The sequence below is a fragment of the Candoia aspera genome, chromosome 8 (assembly GCF_035149785.1).
Source record: "Candoia aspera isolate rCanAsp1 chromosome 8, rCanAsp1.hap2, whole genome shotgun sequence".
Lineage (NCBI taxonomy): Eukaryota > Metazoa > Chordata > Lepidosauria > Squamata > Boidae > Candoia > Candoia aspera.
The window spans coordinates 68,552,672-68,570,376 of NC_086160.1; the positions used below are offsets into that span (position 1 = coordinate 68,552,672).

At 41.5% G+C, this 17,705-nt stretch overlaps 1 protein-coding gene across 1 annotated transcript in view; it reads right to left on the reverse strand.

The window, feature by feature from the left end:
* Positions 1–17,705, reverse strand: part of FRAS1 (Fraser extracellular matrix complex subunit 1) — a 175,422-nt gene that overhangs the window by 34,578 nt on the left and 123,139 nt on the right. The window contains exons 38-51 of the mRNA XM_063310434.1: positions 17,079–17,198; positions 15,144–15,323; positions 14,687–14,811; positions 14,441–14,581; positions 13,016–13,243; positions 12,439–12,552; positions 10,222–10,372; positions 8,683–8,842; positions 6,845–7,007; positions 5,834–6,080; positions 3,234–3,578; positions 2,550–2,710; positions 1,267–1,414; positions 111–316 (exon numbers count right to left, since the gene is read on the reverse strand). Of these exons, the coding sequence (XP_063166504.1) occupies positions 111–316; positions 1,267–1,414; positions 2,550–2,710; positions 3,234–3,578; positions 5,834–6,080; positions 6,845–7,007; positions 8,683–8,842; positions 10,222–10,372; positions 12,439–12,552; positions 13,016–13,243; positions 14,441–14,581; positions 14,687–14,811; positions 15,144–15,323; positions 17,079–17,198 (2,489 nt within the window). The remainder of the gene's footprint in view (positions 1–110; positions 317–1,266; positions 1,415–2,549; positions 2,711–3,233; positions 3,579–5,833; positions 6,081–6,844; positions 7,008–8,682; positions 8,843–10,221; positions 10,373–12,438; positions 12,553–13,015; positions 13,244–14,440; positions 14,582–14,686; positions 14,812–15,143; positions 15,324–17,078; positions 17,199–17,705) is intronic.

Here is a 17,705-nt window from a genome sequence, read left to right on the forward strand (position 1 = left end):
TCCTTGCCACAAGTCTGACCTGACAGATTGCAGCGGGTCCTGAAACTGGGCCAAGAGTTGCAAGTTGATGAGTCTCTCTTCACCACGTTAAGCCACCTATATTCACTCACCTTTTCCCCTTTCAAAAATGTGAGCCGTGATTCCTCAGCATTTCTCCTTTCCTCAAAGTCCTCCATGACTCTTGCTGTCTGACTTTGTGTATGGCATCTGACTGAAGATTCGTAGCTTAAGTCTCCGGTACGGATAACAGGAACGTGCAGGACATGGTCCTTCTCTTTCACAGAGTACACATCTTTACTGAACTTCATGTTTGGTACTGCAAAAGAGGAGGAGGAGGAGGAGGAGGAGGAGGAGGAGGAGGAGGAGGAGGGGGCGCGGCAACTACAACTACAGCGTAACTTTTATGAACATGAAATAAGCCAAAGCTGCCTCCCTCAATTCAGTGCCCTCCAGAAAGGCTAGATTTCAAGTATCAACATGGGAGGTGAAGAGCAACACCTGAAGGGCTTCAGGCTGGGGAAAGCTGTGCTGGAACACGTGCTGGATATTGCTTGGTGTTATTAAGATTAAACTTGCAGCAAAAACCAAAAATCAATCAAGAGAGAAAATAAATGCAGGGGGTGTAGGAAAGGACTGGTGCAAAATTACGTGCACTAGGTGGAAGTCAGGCCAAAATTGGGAATTTCTATGACAAGCATTCATGTATAAAAGAAGAGAGCGCTGGAATTGCTAGAATCACCCTTTTTTTCAGGCTGCTTGAGCAAAATGTACAGAGTAAGCAGCAATGGTGGAACTCTGTAATCCCTAATGCAAGACAGTTTAGAGTCAAGTGCACATGTGCTAAAATGCTTTGAATTCTGTGATCCTGAATCTGTTTTGACAAATGCACAGAAGTCTACATTAAGAAAGTCCATGATGTTGCAGAGCAGGATCCCTTAAGGAGGATTAAGCTACATTCTCACAGAATCACAGATTAACAGCAATCCTAGAAATGCACAGTTCCTTCCAGGAGGGCTTGCACTCAAAGAGAGCACCTGACTTGAGGTTGTTCTATAACACCAACTTTGCCCATGGTTGGAGAGTAAACTATGACCCAGTAAGATCACATCATCTTCAGAATCCATAAGGAGCCATTCAGTCTTACTTAACTCCTGAGTCTAAATCAACTCCTCAAATTAAAGCATAAAAGCAGCCTTGCTGAACCAGGTAAGTTGGGGGTCTGAGTGTTCCCACTGCCATGAGTTTGGGATTTACTTATCTACTTACCATCCTGGAAGGTGTCATTAATGGCCACCACTGCTTGGAAAGGTTTGGCCAGCTCTGCTCCTTGGGGCGAACTCAAATAGACCACAAAGGTCTCTACCCCTTCAATCGCTGGGGACTGTGCATCATCCAGAATAGTCAAGGTACAGTACTAATGGGGATAAAAGAAATAAAACAGCCTATTCTGTAAACATATATAATATTTATTTATTAGATTTATATCCCACTTTTATTTTGTACAGCTCAAGGGGGGTACATAATGCTTCCTCCTCCCATTTCTCCAAAACAACAGCCCTGTGAGGTTGGTTGGGCTGAGAGTGAGTCATCTATCCAGCTTCCATGCCTAAGGGAAGACTAGAACTCATGGTGTCCCAGTTTCCAGTCCACCACCTTAACCACTACACCAAACTGGCTCTCCGTAATAAAAATGTTCTCCAGTTGGGCTCCATCCCTGGTGCCTTCATGGATATATTCAATTTATTTTCTTTGCAGCCATTACGTTTTCAACTTCAAGTCTGTAGCCCCTGGATTTGTGGCTGTCTCCCATCCAAGTACTAACCAGATCTAACCCTGCTTAAATTGTGAGATCCTCAAAGGCCACCTAGGTGCTGCCAACTGTTATGACTCTATATAAAAAGCCTACTCACTCTGTGTAAACATATGTGAGAGAAAGTGAAGAAGAGAGAGAGAGAAAAAAAAAGAGAAAACATTTTTAGAATGTCTTAGATTTACAAACAATGTCAGCGTTCATTTATAAACACCTGCTTTCCTCAGATGCTGAAAGAACAGCCAAAACCATTAGATGGCTTGCAACATCTATTTGCAGGCATTTCCTAAAGGTTGGTACTGTACTTGGGCCTCAGCATTTAATTCTGGATTATGTAACAAGAATAAGGCTAAGCTGATAGGTCTCAAGATGGGTTAACCGGAGGAGTGGGTGGGTGGGACAAGTACATTTCACTGTCATTGTCCTGGATATCTCCCAACAGCTATTGGCTGACGGTTACCATTTCCTTTCCCAAATAAGGCTTATCAGAATAATTTGGAATTGTATCAATGTATATCAAAACACATTTCAAGATGCCTAACAAAACAAACAAGCAAGCAAGCAAACAGGATTACATTCATTTGAAAGCCCTATATTTGTTCGAGTTCTTGTCGTGTTCTAGGGATGTGCAAAATTTTCAATCCAGGAACAGACCATTCTGGAGAAAGACACCTTCCCTTTTTTTCTGTGATATACTATGATGTCTAATCCCTCCATTAAATTAGAAAGGGAACTGTACCTCCTCAGTTCTTCCTGGACGAAATTCAACCTTCTTGGAGCTGGGAATGTAATCAAATCCTGGAGTAGCAGATGGCGGATCTGATGTCCGAGTGGCACACCAGACAGAGGTAGGAATGGAGAGATCAGACCCGTGCCTAGTAATTGGGATTTCGATAATACCTGGAAGGAAGGGAAGGAGGATTTCAAAGCAATTAATTTCAAATAAAAACAGAGAAGATTAGTGCTGCTTGTACCCCTTAAAAACATTTCCAAAAGACACTGTAGTCCTTACTTCTATGTGCATTAAGGAAAATTATTATGAAGTCAATGTCCTTAGGGGGGGGGACCAAACTGGATAGATGCCCCTTCACTGAGCTGCAAATATAGGAACGAGTTCCTGTGCATAGAATTTGTTGGTCTTTCTTGTCGATGAAATAGTTGCCAAGTGGGCCACCCAAAGGATAACAGCTTCCCCGCAACCCCGACCAATCACAGGTTCAAAGAACCGAGTTGGGTGAACCTTAAATACAAGTGTTCTCCCATTAAGTGGGCATCAGAGAAGCCAGCCAGATGTTTGTTAGTGGGACACGTGGCCCCTTCTTTCATGAAGCCTGATTCCACATACTGTATGCCTATTTTGTGCATTAAGTATAAACCGGACAATACAACATACTGCAAGAGTGAAATGATTCCCACATTATACCTGCATCCTCGCTAACACTAAAAGCTGCACTTCCGAGTGACACAGTAGAAGCATCATTTGGACCACTGATTATAACTTTAGCCGAAGCTGTGCTTCCAATGCGCGCGTTCTCAGATGCATCAGTGAGAGCAATTTCAAATTCCTCCTCCTCTTCATACTCGCTGTCGTCGACCAGCTTCACGTCGCAAGCTGTCATTGTGACCCCAGGCCCCAACACGACCCGGTTCTCGTTGGACATGCCCCTCGACTTAAAGTCTGAGCCGGACTCCAGGGCATACATGCTGCTGCCTTTGGCACTGCGGGAGACAGTGTAGCATATGGCAGAGACAACGCTGCCGGAATCTCCTACAATATAATACAGAGAAGAGCAGTGCCGATTATTTTCTAGAATAAGAATACTCATCAATGAACACACTTCTTGCAGGATTCTTCTGCTAAAATGTCATTTTTAACCTTACTTAATAGTGATCATTATTTTATCCTGATCGTGTTGATTGGAAGCAGATAATTTGGTCTGAAACGGGTTGTTAATGAATTTTCCTCCTACTTTTTGTACGTGTATTGTTATTGAGCTTGGTTTCTACTCATCTGAATTATTCTTCCCAGTTTCGTACCACTTATGTGATTAGGACTACATTTCCTAGACCGCATGGCCATTGGCCACATTGCTGAGGAATTCTGGGAGCTGTAATCTCAATACAGCTGAGGACACCATGTTGGGAATAGCTCATCTAGTGGAGACTTTAGCATTTTTATTATTGGCCTTTCCTAAATTGTTCATCCTTTCAGTGTTATGCATCAGCATCTATTTAGAAACCCCACTACAGGTAGTCCACGCTTAACAACCATTTGTTTAGTGATGGTTTGGACTTACGATGGTGCTGGAAAACTGACTTATGACCAGCCCTCACAGTTATGACCATCACAGCATCCCCACAGTCACGTGATCACAATTTGGGCGCTTGACAACTGGTTCACATTTATGACTGTTGCAGCATCCCATGGTCACATGATCGCCATTTTTGACCTTCCCGGCTGGCTTCTGGCAAGCAAAACCAATGGGGAAACACATGATTCACTTAACGGCCACATGGTTCGCTTAAAGCCATGGTGATTCTTCAGCAAACAGCTGAAGACCTGGTTTTGTCACCTTGCCTGGAACAGGGAAGGGAAGAGCCATTCTTGGGGCTGGTTGATTCCCTAGTTCTGCAGGGACCGGTTTTATTCCCTTATGGCTTGAATTAGATCCTCCGTGGCTTGGACTTTATTGCATTTTATTCTGACTGATTATTGGTAGTATTTATGGTTTTATTGAAATTTTAAATTGTTTTTATTGTGAACCACCCAGGGTCCCCCATGTGGGGGAGATGGGCGGTGATAAAAATTCGATTGATTGATTGATAGATAGATAGATAAATAAATAAATAAATAATGACTGCCACAGAAAAGGTCGTAAAATCAGGTTGGATGACCGCTTCACTTAGCAACTGAAATTCTGGTCCCAATGTTGGTTGCTAAGCGAGGGCTAGCTGTAATTTCAACAGAATTTATTCCCATGTAAATGAGCATGTACTGGATTACAACCATGATATCATCCTGAACATCCTACTGAGAAGATTGACGGCCCACTTAAATTCTAATTTTACATTTGTTTGTATTTTGTTCAAATGTCCAGACCGAATTACTAATGAATTGTCTTGGGACTCTAGAACAGTTCTGCAATATGTGCTCGATAAACATTCATTACATGCTGGGCAAGCCCTACTGTGTCTTTGAGTCACACTGCATGAACAGACCCGGTACTCTGAGGACACTCCATCTTTTAAGCAATATTGTCTTTTCACCAAGATAAGCTCCAATAAGCTCTTAAGAAAACTGAAGGGCAAGGTTTACAAAGCAATGAACCAAAGAGCAATAATTTGGACTCAAGCAGTAGTTGTCAGCCTTTTCATATTTATCCAAGTCCTGCCTTCTTTCTTCAACACAACCTTCAACTCAATTTCTTCCTTCTTTATTTTTTTACAGGGCATAGCGATTTTTCTTTCTTTCTACGAATAGGCACTCAAAATGAGTTTCCTATCACCTGCAGTTGGATCATTTTTACTGGAGAAGGTGATAAAATTTATGGGAATTTATGCAAGGGTATGTCCTGCTATTGAGCATTAAGGGTCCTTTCCCTCTTTAAAGGGAGCATCCGATGCAAAATAAAAAAAAAGTGGGGGGAGGGAGATCTTTCAAAAAGAACGTAACTGCTCACACACCTCTGCTGCAGGTGCAGCTTCCCATGTGAGGAGGAGAAAAACTGCTCCTACCTCCCAAAAATCACCTTCTATTCAAGCTGTTCAAGATGAAGAAACTTGATCTCCTTTGTATCCAATCAGGTCTAAGTCTTCTTTCCATTGGGTGGTTATGGAATGTCTATGAACTACTTTTGATAAAGACCCAACCCATTTGTACATCAAGTTGAAGGCAACAGTTGAAAGTCCCCAATCCCGCGAAAAAGGCCACAGTGACCATTTGGTAGCCTGAACTAAACACAATTGCATTCTATGGGCAGAGTTAAGAGCTAACTTGTTCCTCTGTGCTCTATGTAAACAAACCTTTCCTTTCAATGGGGACGGAGAGGATGCCAGCACTCTCACTGATGTGGTAGACTTTCTTGTCAAACTGCAGGGTGGGCTCATCTTCTACATCGCTAATGAAGACTTTGGTTTCAGTGATGTTCCCCAGCAAGGCATATGCTGGCATGCTCAGCTCGACAGTGAAGCTCTCTACACCCTCAAAGATATCATCATCATTGATAACAATGGTGCAGGTTTTGAAGTCTTCCCATTCATCAAACTGCACCTGTATAGAAGAAAAAGTAACAGCAGGGGTGGGCATGGACTTCACACAGAGGTGGAAACACATCTTCTATGGCCAGTGAGTACCCAGTCTTAACTAGGCCTGCTAGATTTGATTTGGACTGAGCACTATTCATTATGAGCTTCAGAATAGTGAAACATTATTTGGGACTGGTAATCGTGGCTCCAATACTGTATAGGACAAAGCAATCCCTAACTGCTCCATAAGCCAGTCTTATGGACTCACTGTTCATCTTTCAATAATCATATACCATCATATAGTCCCCCTTACCATTGAGACACTGGGGCTTGGATCTCATGGGCTGAGAGTAAAATTTAAACTTCTCTAACTTCCTGGGACTGTGTATAGTAGCTGTCCCCAGTCTGAGCACCCTCCAAATGTGTGTACTTCAATTCCCAGAGTCCCTCAGCCACAATGGCCATTGCTGGGGGTTTTGAAGGCCACTGATCAAGAGAATGTCCCAGCTTCCAATTCAAGTCCCCTGTTCCTGAACCTCAAGAAGTGAACTCCAGGATAAGAAATTCCCCTTAATGGGTCTGGATTTCGGTATAACTGGGCTACTCTGACATAAGCTTTCAGCCCCCTAAACAGCCAGAAGTTTCAATAATGATTTTCAGTGATGGTTGTTGCTCCACCATCACTTCCTGCACATGCTAGGAAGTGGTCTGGCCCATTCTTCCTTAAACTAAGACGGATTCAGTGTTTTGGTCCCAGAGCTTCTACTATAATGAATTTCCTGCACCCACCTGGCCAGCATATTCAAGGTAATCCTGTTCCCCTGGCTGAGAACTTGAACCAGAGGTGGCTGTTCCCTGTTCTGTATGGCACAGAACAATAGCATATTGTTTGAGGTTTCCTATCCTCTTCACAGTGATGCTTATGGAACCGGCCTTTTCACTGATGTTGTAGCTAGAAAGAAAGAGGGACAGAAACAGTTCCTTTCAAGCCACAGAGAAGGTGCAACCCAGAGTTTCTGAAGCACAAAGCAGTCCATTGGAATGAGTCCTCCTCAATTTGGTATTTATGTTATACTTATTTTTGGAGGCTTATACATGTATTTTAGTTTATTGTTCCCAGTAGCAAATTAAGAAGTTAAGCTGCAATTTATATCAGTTTTAATTAACTTAAATGTGTTTGCTTTCCTCTTGTTTTATTGAAAATGTGAAATCTGCCTTCATTAAGGGCAATTTGATCTAATCAAATTCATTTAATTCAACTCTAGGAAAAAAAAAAACCAAGAGAGAAGAGCACAGAATTCAACTTGGCAAAAGCCTAGTTACACCAAATGGGTTAAATAATGCCTCTTGGAGCATCTGGTACATTATCAACAAATCACACATAAATTTATTTATTTATTTATCGCATTTCTTCACTGCCCATCTTGACAAACAACTCCGGGCCTAAAAATAAATATGCCAGCTGAAGTAAAAACCTATGGAAAATGATTTGTTCAACATATGAACGTCTACCCCACTTCCCCACCCATGGTCCACTTGCATCTCTCTTGTCCTATCTGAGATGTTGGTGATTTCCTTGTCACTTTCCTTTTTCTCATTAGTTCTTCCTTTTTCCACCTTCTTACCCCACAGTCTTCTCCCTCCATATTTTGCTCCTTTAGATCTCTTCTTTTAGAGGTCTTCTTCCATAGCCCTATTTCCTTTAACCACCATGGTTCTTCCCCCATTTTCATATCCTTCCTAAAGCTACCTTCCTCAGCCTGTTTTTTCCCTTCTTATCTTCAGTACATATTTATTTTCCTCCCTACACGCTAAGGAGATTTTGCCCTGTTCCACTTCCCTTTGGTCGTCTTCCCCTTCTCCACTGTTTCACACACTAACAAATCAAAGTAAGACTCCCTTGAGTTAATTTCAACTGCTGGTGACTACATGGTCAAATCTATGGAGGCTTTTTGACAACAATAAGGATGTAATTTGTTGGTGCCACCTTCTATTTTTTAACTTTCCATTCTACAGTTGACAGTCCTAGAAGTCTCTCTTGGCCTCCCATCCAAGCACTAACCAAGCCTAATCCAGCTTAATTTCTGGGCTCAGATACAGTTAGTCATGTGCTCCAATTTCCTTTCCTATTTCTTTCTCCACTGTGTATAGCAGTGTTTCTCAACCATGGCAACTTTAAGATGTGTGGACTTCAACTCCCAGAATTCCCCAGCCAGCATGTTGAAGCCCACACATCTTAAAGTTGCCAAGGTTGAGGAACACTGAGGTATAGATTTCTTGTCCTGTAACTTTGCTACTTCCATGCCTTCCTGACATTTCATTTTGGAACCTTGAGTCTTTCTAGCATCTTTGCCTTCTAGAAACAGCATAAAACTCATTGTGTCACCTGATCTTCCAGAAGTTTTTACTTCAGTTCAAAGTGATTTTTCATATGAGTTTATTTAAAATATGACCCAATTATTTTTTCTGAAGTAAGGTACAGTTAAAACAACAATCTGTGGGAAAGAAGGAACATGCTAGCTGCTGACTATGAACATTCTGTGGCATCACAGCTGTGAGAGTTCAGTCAAATGGCTGAATAATTACATTTCTATGTTGAATTAAGAAAAAGCTGTTAAGCAGGGTACCTCATATGTTGAAAGCAGATAAGAGACCACTGAATATGGAAAATATTGTCAGTGACAATGCTGGGTTTGCTGTCTTTCACCAGAAACTGAAAACTATCTTCTGTCTTTTGAATGTTCTCTTCATGCAGCACATACTGGATCAATCCCAAATTCACATCCTCTGTTAGAAAAAGACTTCAGTGAATTAATCCAGGAATTAAAGAGAATTTTTGCATCCTTTGCAAACCATAAGAATAGCCTCCATGCTGACCTAGTTTTTGGATATGGAACAATCCCTGTTGCTCAGAAAGGATTTCACCATATCTCAGCCTATAAATGGAACATTTTATAAAACGATCCATGTTGGAGAAAACTATTCATTTCATCTAGAGTTTAATGGGGCGGATGACCGAAGAAACAAGCTTCTTGGGGCTGCAGCATTCAATGAAATTGCTGACTCAAGTGAGCAACCAAAAAAAGCAGACTCTATTTTGTGCATCGTTAGGAAAGAAAGTGAAAATCAGACTGCCCATATTTTGATTCTTTTCTAAGGTTCTATCTGGCCACACTTGGAATACTGATCATTGGGTTTCAAAAAGATACTTTAGAGTTGCAAAAAACAAAACAAAACAAAACAAAAAACCCAGAACAAATGCCGCAGACTGGAACCACAGCACCATAAAAAGGCATGTACTGAGATTACAGAAGAGCTGTATAAACTGAAGCTTGATATGGATGGGAAATGTCTCTCTTTTCCTCTGAATCTGAGAACTTTAGAGGCTTCCCATCAGGTTAAATATTTGGGAGTTTCAGGAGAAGTAAAAGACAAAAACTAACCCTATAAACTTCCTCATGTGATGTATATACAGTATGTCCACACTGGATGCCTTAAAATGGGTAGAAATGTGGCTCAGTAGTGACTGACTTTTTATTTTTATTTGCTACAGAAACAAACACAGCAAAGTAAGGATGTTGACAAGAGGGGACTCTAGTTGGTTCCCAGTTTTTGCACCTCCTCCCAGCCACTGAAGGGAAGACAGACTGATGCACAGCACTGTAAGAAGGCAGGAATGAGATCGCTTGTGGGGAGCCTCAAAAATATTCCTGAGGACGAAACTGATGGCCCTGTGGAAGTGCCCTGAGGCTATCAATGGCAACTTGCTAGGAATCAGCTGAAGATGGTGATTCATCTCCCCTTCTGACTTTAGTCTATAGCCACTCTGGAAACAGGATGTTGGAACAGATACATTTTTTAACCTGATCCAGCACAGTCCTCCTTAAGTTCTTATATTTATTCTTCTACAAACTTTTAAAGAAAACACAAAGATGGCTCCCGAGATGTCCTCCCTGACTGTCAAATTCAGTTCTGCTTTGCTATTTTCAGTCTTAAGTGGGTTTGTTGCCAACAAAGTGGGTGGGTCATGTTCAGTCAGCTCTAATGAGAGACATCTCTGTATTACCCAGGTTCATCCAGCGCGTCCTTCCATTCCTCCAACAGAAAAGGACTACACTCAGTAAAGAGGCATGACACCGAAAAGCAAATGCCAAGCTGGCTTATACCTTGTGTAAAGGTAGTCACCATCCTTCCTGGCTGCAATTTCTTCTCCACATAACCATGTTTGGGCCCTGTTGTTATTTCATAGATCAGGTGACTGTCTTCTGTATCAGGGTCCATAGTCAAGAGCTCCTTTTTAGTGATGAGATTTTTGGGCTGGATGGAAGACCAGAAACCAGTGAAGAAGAGCCTATAAACACTGAGCTTTAAAAATGAAAGCCTACTAGCACAGTCTTTCCCAATCTGGTACCTTATAGATGTCTTGGATTACAAGTACCATAATCCCTAACCCATGTAAATTCTGGAAACTCACATACAAGGGGATTCCTCTGTATTCCTTTTTTTCCCCCTTGCCATTGTTCCAAAGCCAACCAGTAATTCCTGTGATGAAGTGAAGACTTCAACCTCAGTCTTTCTGGTCCATATCTGACCCTTTAATCACTATACCACCAATGACTATTTAATCAAATCTTTCTGCCTTACCTTTTGGGCATTTGCTATTCTTGTTTATTTAAGGCAGCTTACATGGGGATCATCTTTCGCTGTATCCTTCCAACAACCTGGTGATGTAGAAGATAACTAGCCCAAAGCCACCCATGAGCTTCCACAGCTTAGGGTGGATTTGAACCTCAGTCTTCCTGGTTCTACAACAACACCTTCATCACTGAGTCACCCAGGCTCTCTTCAGCCTTTTCAGATCTTCTGGTGCTGTGCTATTGCCTATTTTCTTAATTCCGGGGCCTAAATGCAAAATCTTCAGATAGATCTGGAAGAAGCAGGTCCCAAAGCAGACTTCAGACCTTCTAAAAGCAATCTGTGCAAATGTCTTTAAAGCCATCTGCATCCTTGGTTTGTTTGTCACTCTTCCCACTATTGATATGTGTGGTGTGTATGAGCACCCTACTCAGCTTGCAATTAAAATCTGTTTCCATTCCTATGCCTCTTCACTGGTGATGGCGGAACCACTTGATTAATCACAGCAATTAATCTATCAGAGCTTCCCACTTTAGGAATGCAAATGCCATTAGCAACGGAATAAGACATCAGAGCCCACAGTCTATGGAACAAGAGCATTGGGTGGGGAGGAACAGTGTTATCAGGAACTTTAGCCTTACAGTGTAAGATGGATGGCTTAGTTTAGCCACAACCGCTGATGTAAGAAACAGCCAAGGTCTATTCCATTCATCACAGTGGCTGGCAGCAGTAAGAGACACACACTTGCACATGCACACACACAAACATACACCATCCAGTCTTTTGCTTGGAGTACTTAACCATTTTTCAGTCAATTTTAGCCAGCTATATTTAGCAATGCTGTTGCCTCAGAGGAAGTCAACAATAAGACATAGCTGTAAGGAAGATCAGCACACTTCTGCATGATCCTGAGAAAGTCAGTAAGATGAAGCCAGAAGCTGAGCAATTCCTCACCAGCAAATTTCCCAAAGTTAATCCTTGACTTTACCCCACCTTAGCAAATGGCTGTGTCCCATTTCTAGGTAGGCATGGAGCCCCCTTACAGCAAGAGGGGTAGGCAGACGGGAGATTGGGCAAAAGGACTAAAGACAGGGTTGCAGGGATAAAAATGAAATGATCTCTCTCTTCTCCTTTCTGTCCAACCTGATGGGCATTTGTTGCTAATTCCAAATGTGCCCAGAATGGAATTGTAATTTGACAAATCAATGAAAAAGCAAGACTGGATTCACACATCACACTAAGCTGTAAGCAGAGAGAGATTTACAGTATTACATCAGACTCCAGTCTAGAAACCAGGAAGCTGTGAGTTCTAGTCCCGCCTTAGGCATGAAAGCCAGGTGGGTGACCTTGGGCCAGTTGCTTTCTCTCAGCCCACAATGACAGGCTCGGGCAACAAGCTGGTTGGTTAATTGCTGTCGCAACCAAAGTGGTTGAAACCAAAAATGTGGGCCATTTTTTTTTCCATTCATTCCATATGAGGATGGAATGATGAACGTAATTCAACTCATGGTTTATGGTGGAATATGTTGTGTAAATCTCACCATTGTGGCTTAATTAATAAACCATAATTAAAACAACTCATGCTTTAGAGTGATGTGTAAAGTCTGCCTGAAATATCCACAGTTGCATCTTTCTGTCTTAGAATCAAACAAGGTATTTATTTCTGGTTCTGCATCTTCCTATTTTTTTGTGCAAGTTAAAAAAGATAGAGTTGCCTAATTTGAAACAAATCAGACATAAAAGCTCACCTTGCCATTCATATATTCCAGCCACTGAAGACCCAAGTTAGTGACTATCCTTGGAGTCCCATCATCCACAGGAAGAACTTCTACTGTAAACCGCTGGGGCACAGCAGTCACAATCTGAAAAAATGCATATTCAGAGCATCTATTTCTACATGAGATTTACCATACTGGATAAAATGCCACCGTTCCTCTTTTCTGTCATAAGTCATTCAAAACAGTACTTCAAAATATACATTATTATTTACAAAGGGTTTTTCACATCTCTAATTTATTTAATATCTTGAACAGCTCCTTAAAGGAAATACGGTCCTTATGTGCAATTTACAGATATAAAAGATAGAGCCACAGCAATTTACTAAGATTGCTGGTTATGGTCAGCTTTCCATATTTTCTACTGCTCTTCCAACATGTCAGGGAACAAAAGCCTTAACTGACTTGTTAGCTTTCTATATGCAAAGGCCTAGAGAAAACTAAGGCTGCATTTCTTAACTTACCATCTGAACAGCCACAAGCCATGAGAAGTTGTACCACGTATGTGAAAGTCAATTTGGGTCCACAGACCCTTGGCTTGCCCACTAACCTCTTTCCCATCCTTTGCCACCACAAAAAAGAGATTGGTTCCATCAGACACCATAAAGGTGAAACGGTCTTCTAAAAAATTGCTTCCGTCATGACTGTAACTGATTCGGTTCTGGAATATATCCTCCATGGTGAAGGCATGGGTCTGTCGGTAATGATGCCCGTCATTGGTGTGCTCAATCTGGCCATGGCGTGGGGGCTGCACAATGCTAAAGGTAACAGACTTGGCCTGCATACAGAACAAAACGTGTGAAGAGCAAAGAAGAGTTCACATCACACTGTAATGGTTTGTTCACAGACTGATGAAAATTCAGGAGATGGTCTGGTAAACCAACAGCTGCAAGGTTCTCCACTGTCTGCAAGGAGGTCCGCCTGGCCACTTCACTGGAAAGCAGTTTAGAAGACATGGAGCAAATGTCTGCCCTAAGATATTTCAGGGGATAAATTCATTCTGTATAAGTAATAATTCAGTTGCTGAAATTATTCTGTGACTGTAACTGCATCCTTTCCTGCTCAATAAATCTTGTTAACAAAGACTCTGTGAGAAACTTGTCTGGAAGATACAAGCACCCAAAGCTTAACAATCCTGCTAAGCTGTAAAGTGGCTGGTTAGGTTTTAGCTTAGTGTAATGTGTAAATGTGACCAGCAAGGCATGCTTAAAACACACTAATTCCTGCCAAGGAATCAGAACAAAGAGATCTAACCCTGAAAACCTGTCTCAAGACACCATCCCATCGAAGCGATGGAGTCACTTCTGTCATTGCACTCTCTGCAGACAAAACCTAGACCCCACTACATCCAGGTCTCTGTAGCCTCCAGTCTTTAGTTCTTCATGCACAAGCAATTTATGAAACTCAGCACTTGAGGATGGACAGACTGTTATTGCCTCAGTTGGCTGTGAATAAGGATTTGCTAATTTCATGGAAGTCCAATTTCTCAAAGGTCTATTAGTTCTGCCAACTAAACCGCTCCCCCTTCTCCGGAGGCAGTATATCTCAGAATATTGGATCAGCAGAGAAAGTATTTATTTATTACCGAATATATACAGCTTCTTTCTGTTTACACCAACATTTAAGGTGGCTTACAACATTAAAAAATTACAGAATGTAAGACAGCCATGGTGTAGTGGTTAGGCATTGGGATGGCACGGGCTGCAATCCACCCGCAACCATGGAAGCTCCCTAGATGACTTTGGGTCAGCCCAAGGTATCTAATATTTTTCTTGTGGCCAAAAATAGGAGGACGGAGTGCTACGTATATATACAGTACTGCCTTGAGTTCCTAAACAAAAAATGGGATATATGCTTATACGTAAGTGTTCCATATGACTGTCCACTTCTAGGGGAACACACCACTTGATGGAAACTAAAATTTCCACTCCTGCTATACTGCTTCAAACAACACAAAGAGAGCTCCTTTCTTCACCTCTGTGTCCGCATCGGTGGCTTTGAGCTCAAATTCTGTGATGGTTTTCCTCACACCTTCCTGCACAGTCATGCCAATAGTCTGCACAACAGGCAAAGAATCATCAATCGGGTTAATAGTGATTTCAAAATTCTGGGTCACCTATTGGAAGAAAGATTGGGATTATGAACCAAACCATTCTTGTTGGACGTCACCTTTCCACAGACAAACTAACCATGTTTTGGAAACCAATGAAAATTCACTGACCTCCTGTAAGCCATCTGAAACGGTGAAAGTGAACATATCAGCATGTTCTTCAGCCTCACTTGTATGGATGTAGTAGATGCTGTGGGAGATAAGGTCTGCTTGTTGGAAGGAGCTAATCCTTCTGCCTAGAAAACAGTAGCAGAAGCATCCACCATGTGTTCTAAAATTCCAAGGATGTCCTCCAGCCCAAAGAATTACCTCCCCCTATTCCACTTTACACTTGCTTTCAGAAATCCCCCACTGCAACACAACACCCTTGGGATGCTTTCAAAAGTGTCCAGCAGACATATGTATCCATTCATTTATTAACACTGTCAAACTTCAATGGAGAAACTCCAGGCATCATAACTTCTGTCACTGAATAAATCAGCACAATTCCCTTGTAATTCCCCATGGATTCAATAAAATGGGTGCTTTTGTTCTCACTTTGCTCCAAAACCAGTAAATACTTGCAAACCTGGTAATGCAGTGTGCTCCAAGTGTCCCAACTGGGGCTGTTTAATAATCCTGTATAGGAGATTGCTGGATTCACCACCCTGCTCCTCGGCTGACAACTCAAAGGTGGTGATTTTTTTCACAGAGTTTTCATCCAGGGTTAGCCCAGCGTTGACAGTGATGGACAGAGGCAGTCGATCCTCTGGGAGCAGTGAATATAAGAGGAGACATACAGGGTCAGATCACAGATCCATCTATTCTATCTCACGGTCGACAAGTGGATGGATTTGGGAAGTTCACAAGTGTCAACTGGAAGATCAAAGCCCATTCCAGTATTTAAGGCTTGCCCTCTATGATTCAGGAAGTTCTATGTACAGTACACAGCCAATGGTAGCCACTGATGGCCCAACTCCCCGTGAACCTCGCAGACCCCTTTAAAACCATCCAGTTGGTTGCTACTCCTTCAACTATTAGCAGTGAATTTCATAGCTTAACTAAGCATTGCTTGAAAAAGTATTTCCTTCTGTTGGTACTAAATCTCTCTACATTCAGTTTCAACCAATAGCCTCAAGTTCTAACAAAGGAAGGAAAACCTAACTCCCTCCATGTTGTCTATGCCATACATAGTTTTATACATCATGCCTTTTCTCATCTTCTTTTGTTCCAACCCAAAGAGCCCCGAGTGATGTAATCATTCCTTATAAGGGAGCCATTCCAGCCCCTTCATCATTTGATTGTCCTATTTGGCACCTTTCCCAGTTCTATAATATCCTCTTAAGATGCACTAATGAGAACTGTACATAGCGTATAAGTGCAGCCTTGCCATACATTTGTAACACTGGAGACAACGGTAAGAAGGTACTTTCCTTTCTTCTCTTTTTCTCCTTGTTGTTTTCTAACTATTTTACTCAGTCATTCTAAACTTGGTTGTCTGTTGCTTGACTGCAGAGACCTTAATCAATTAGTTGTAGGCCCTTCCATCTCTCCATTACTGTCAAGGATCAGTTGAGGGTGCAGGAAAAGAGGTTCAACTTTTGACTTTGGATCCTAAGTTTCAGAGGGTCCATGTTTAGATCACCACCTAACTTCACCAACAACATTGCATTTCCCTTTTACCTTCTCTCAAGCCAACAATTCCACATTTTCAAGTATTCCACTAAGCTGACATTTGAAGGAAAGAGGGGGCATGTAAGAAGACAGCATTACCAAAACCCCTCCCTACGCAAACAAACTTTTATCCAACCTGGTTTATTTTAAGTACGCTTGAGAATGTCCAGTGTTGCATTTTTAAACTAATGCCAATTTCAGGACAGTCATGACTACAGGAATAAAATAGAGTTTCTCTCTACTGCCACAATGCTAAATTCAATGCTTTACTTTGCAAGCACAATTTAAAGATACTTTTTAAGGTGAAAATCATAAAATGAGCATATGTAATTGTGTACCCATGCTTGTATTAAAAGCATTTTTCAAAAATAATTGGAGCACATTTTTAGCTAGAAAAACGGTTTTTAGATGGCTAATTTAACTACTTAATTCAGTTCTAATTCTCATGTAACATGGTTTTCAAATGTGATCTATTTTCAGGAAAGCCAGAATAGGGTGGATTTCTGTTTACTCCTGATTTAACAACTCAGAGGAAATTCCCCCAAAATATAAAACTAACTGGTGGAATTCCATGACAAATTATATAGTGATGAACAAATGATTGTTCTCTGGAACATCAATCAGTACTAAGCAGGATGCAGAAGGTAAAATGCTCAGATTCTCTAAGAACTTCAAAGCTTCCATCATCCAAACGATAATGATGTGCAGCCCCTGAATGGTCTTCATAATTGATTCTAACCATCATACTTCGCAACTGAAGTCTTTTCCAGAATTTCCTTAATTCTAGTTAATAAAAGCCATCCTCTGTCTTGCTACAGAAAGCAAAGCTGTGACAGGATTATTGCCTTACCTGTTATATTAATTGAAAATTCCAAGTCTACCATTTTGTTTCCCTCTCCATCTGCCACATCAAAAACAAAAACAAATGTCCCAACAGGTTCTCCTTTCTCATGGCTGTATTCCACCTGTCCTGTAGTAGGAAGACAGAAGAAAAGAATAGAAGCAATACTTAGAACATATGCAACCTATCTTGCATTACTGTGTTTTTCTGAAGTCTGTAACCAAGTTCTCTGTGAGAAGATAAACCCATATATAGATGCTGGCTTTGATGTGCTATGGTGCTCAGTTGCACCCTTCTCTTGACTCTGTCCTTCTGGAGTGCATCCAAATTTCTATTGGCTATTTTACACACTCCTATTTCACAGATAACTCAGCATATTCCATTTTTGTCCCGTGGCCTGTTGTCATCAATTGCCAGATATCACAGGAACGATCAACAAATAGGCGACATTTGAGCTGAAACGTGAATTCCACCAGTTCTAAGATTCCTCCTTGTTCCAATCAAAGCAAATATTTGTAGCTCAGGGTTGAACTGTGGAGTCCTTGGTGCTCTCTGAGCCTTGTTGTTTTCTTGCAGATGTTTCATTGCCAGACTAGGCAACATCTTTGCACTGAAGATGTTGCCTAGTCTGGCAAT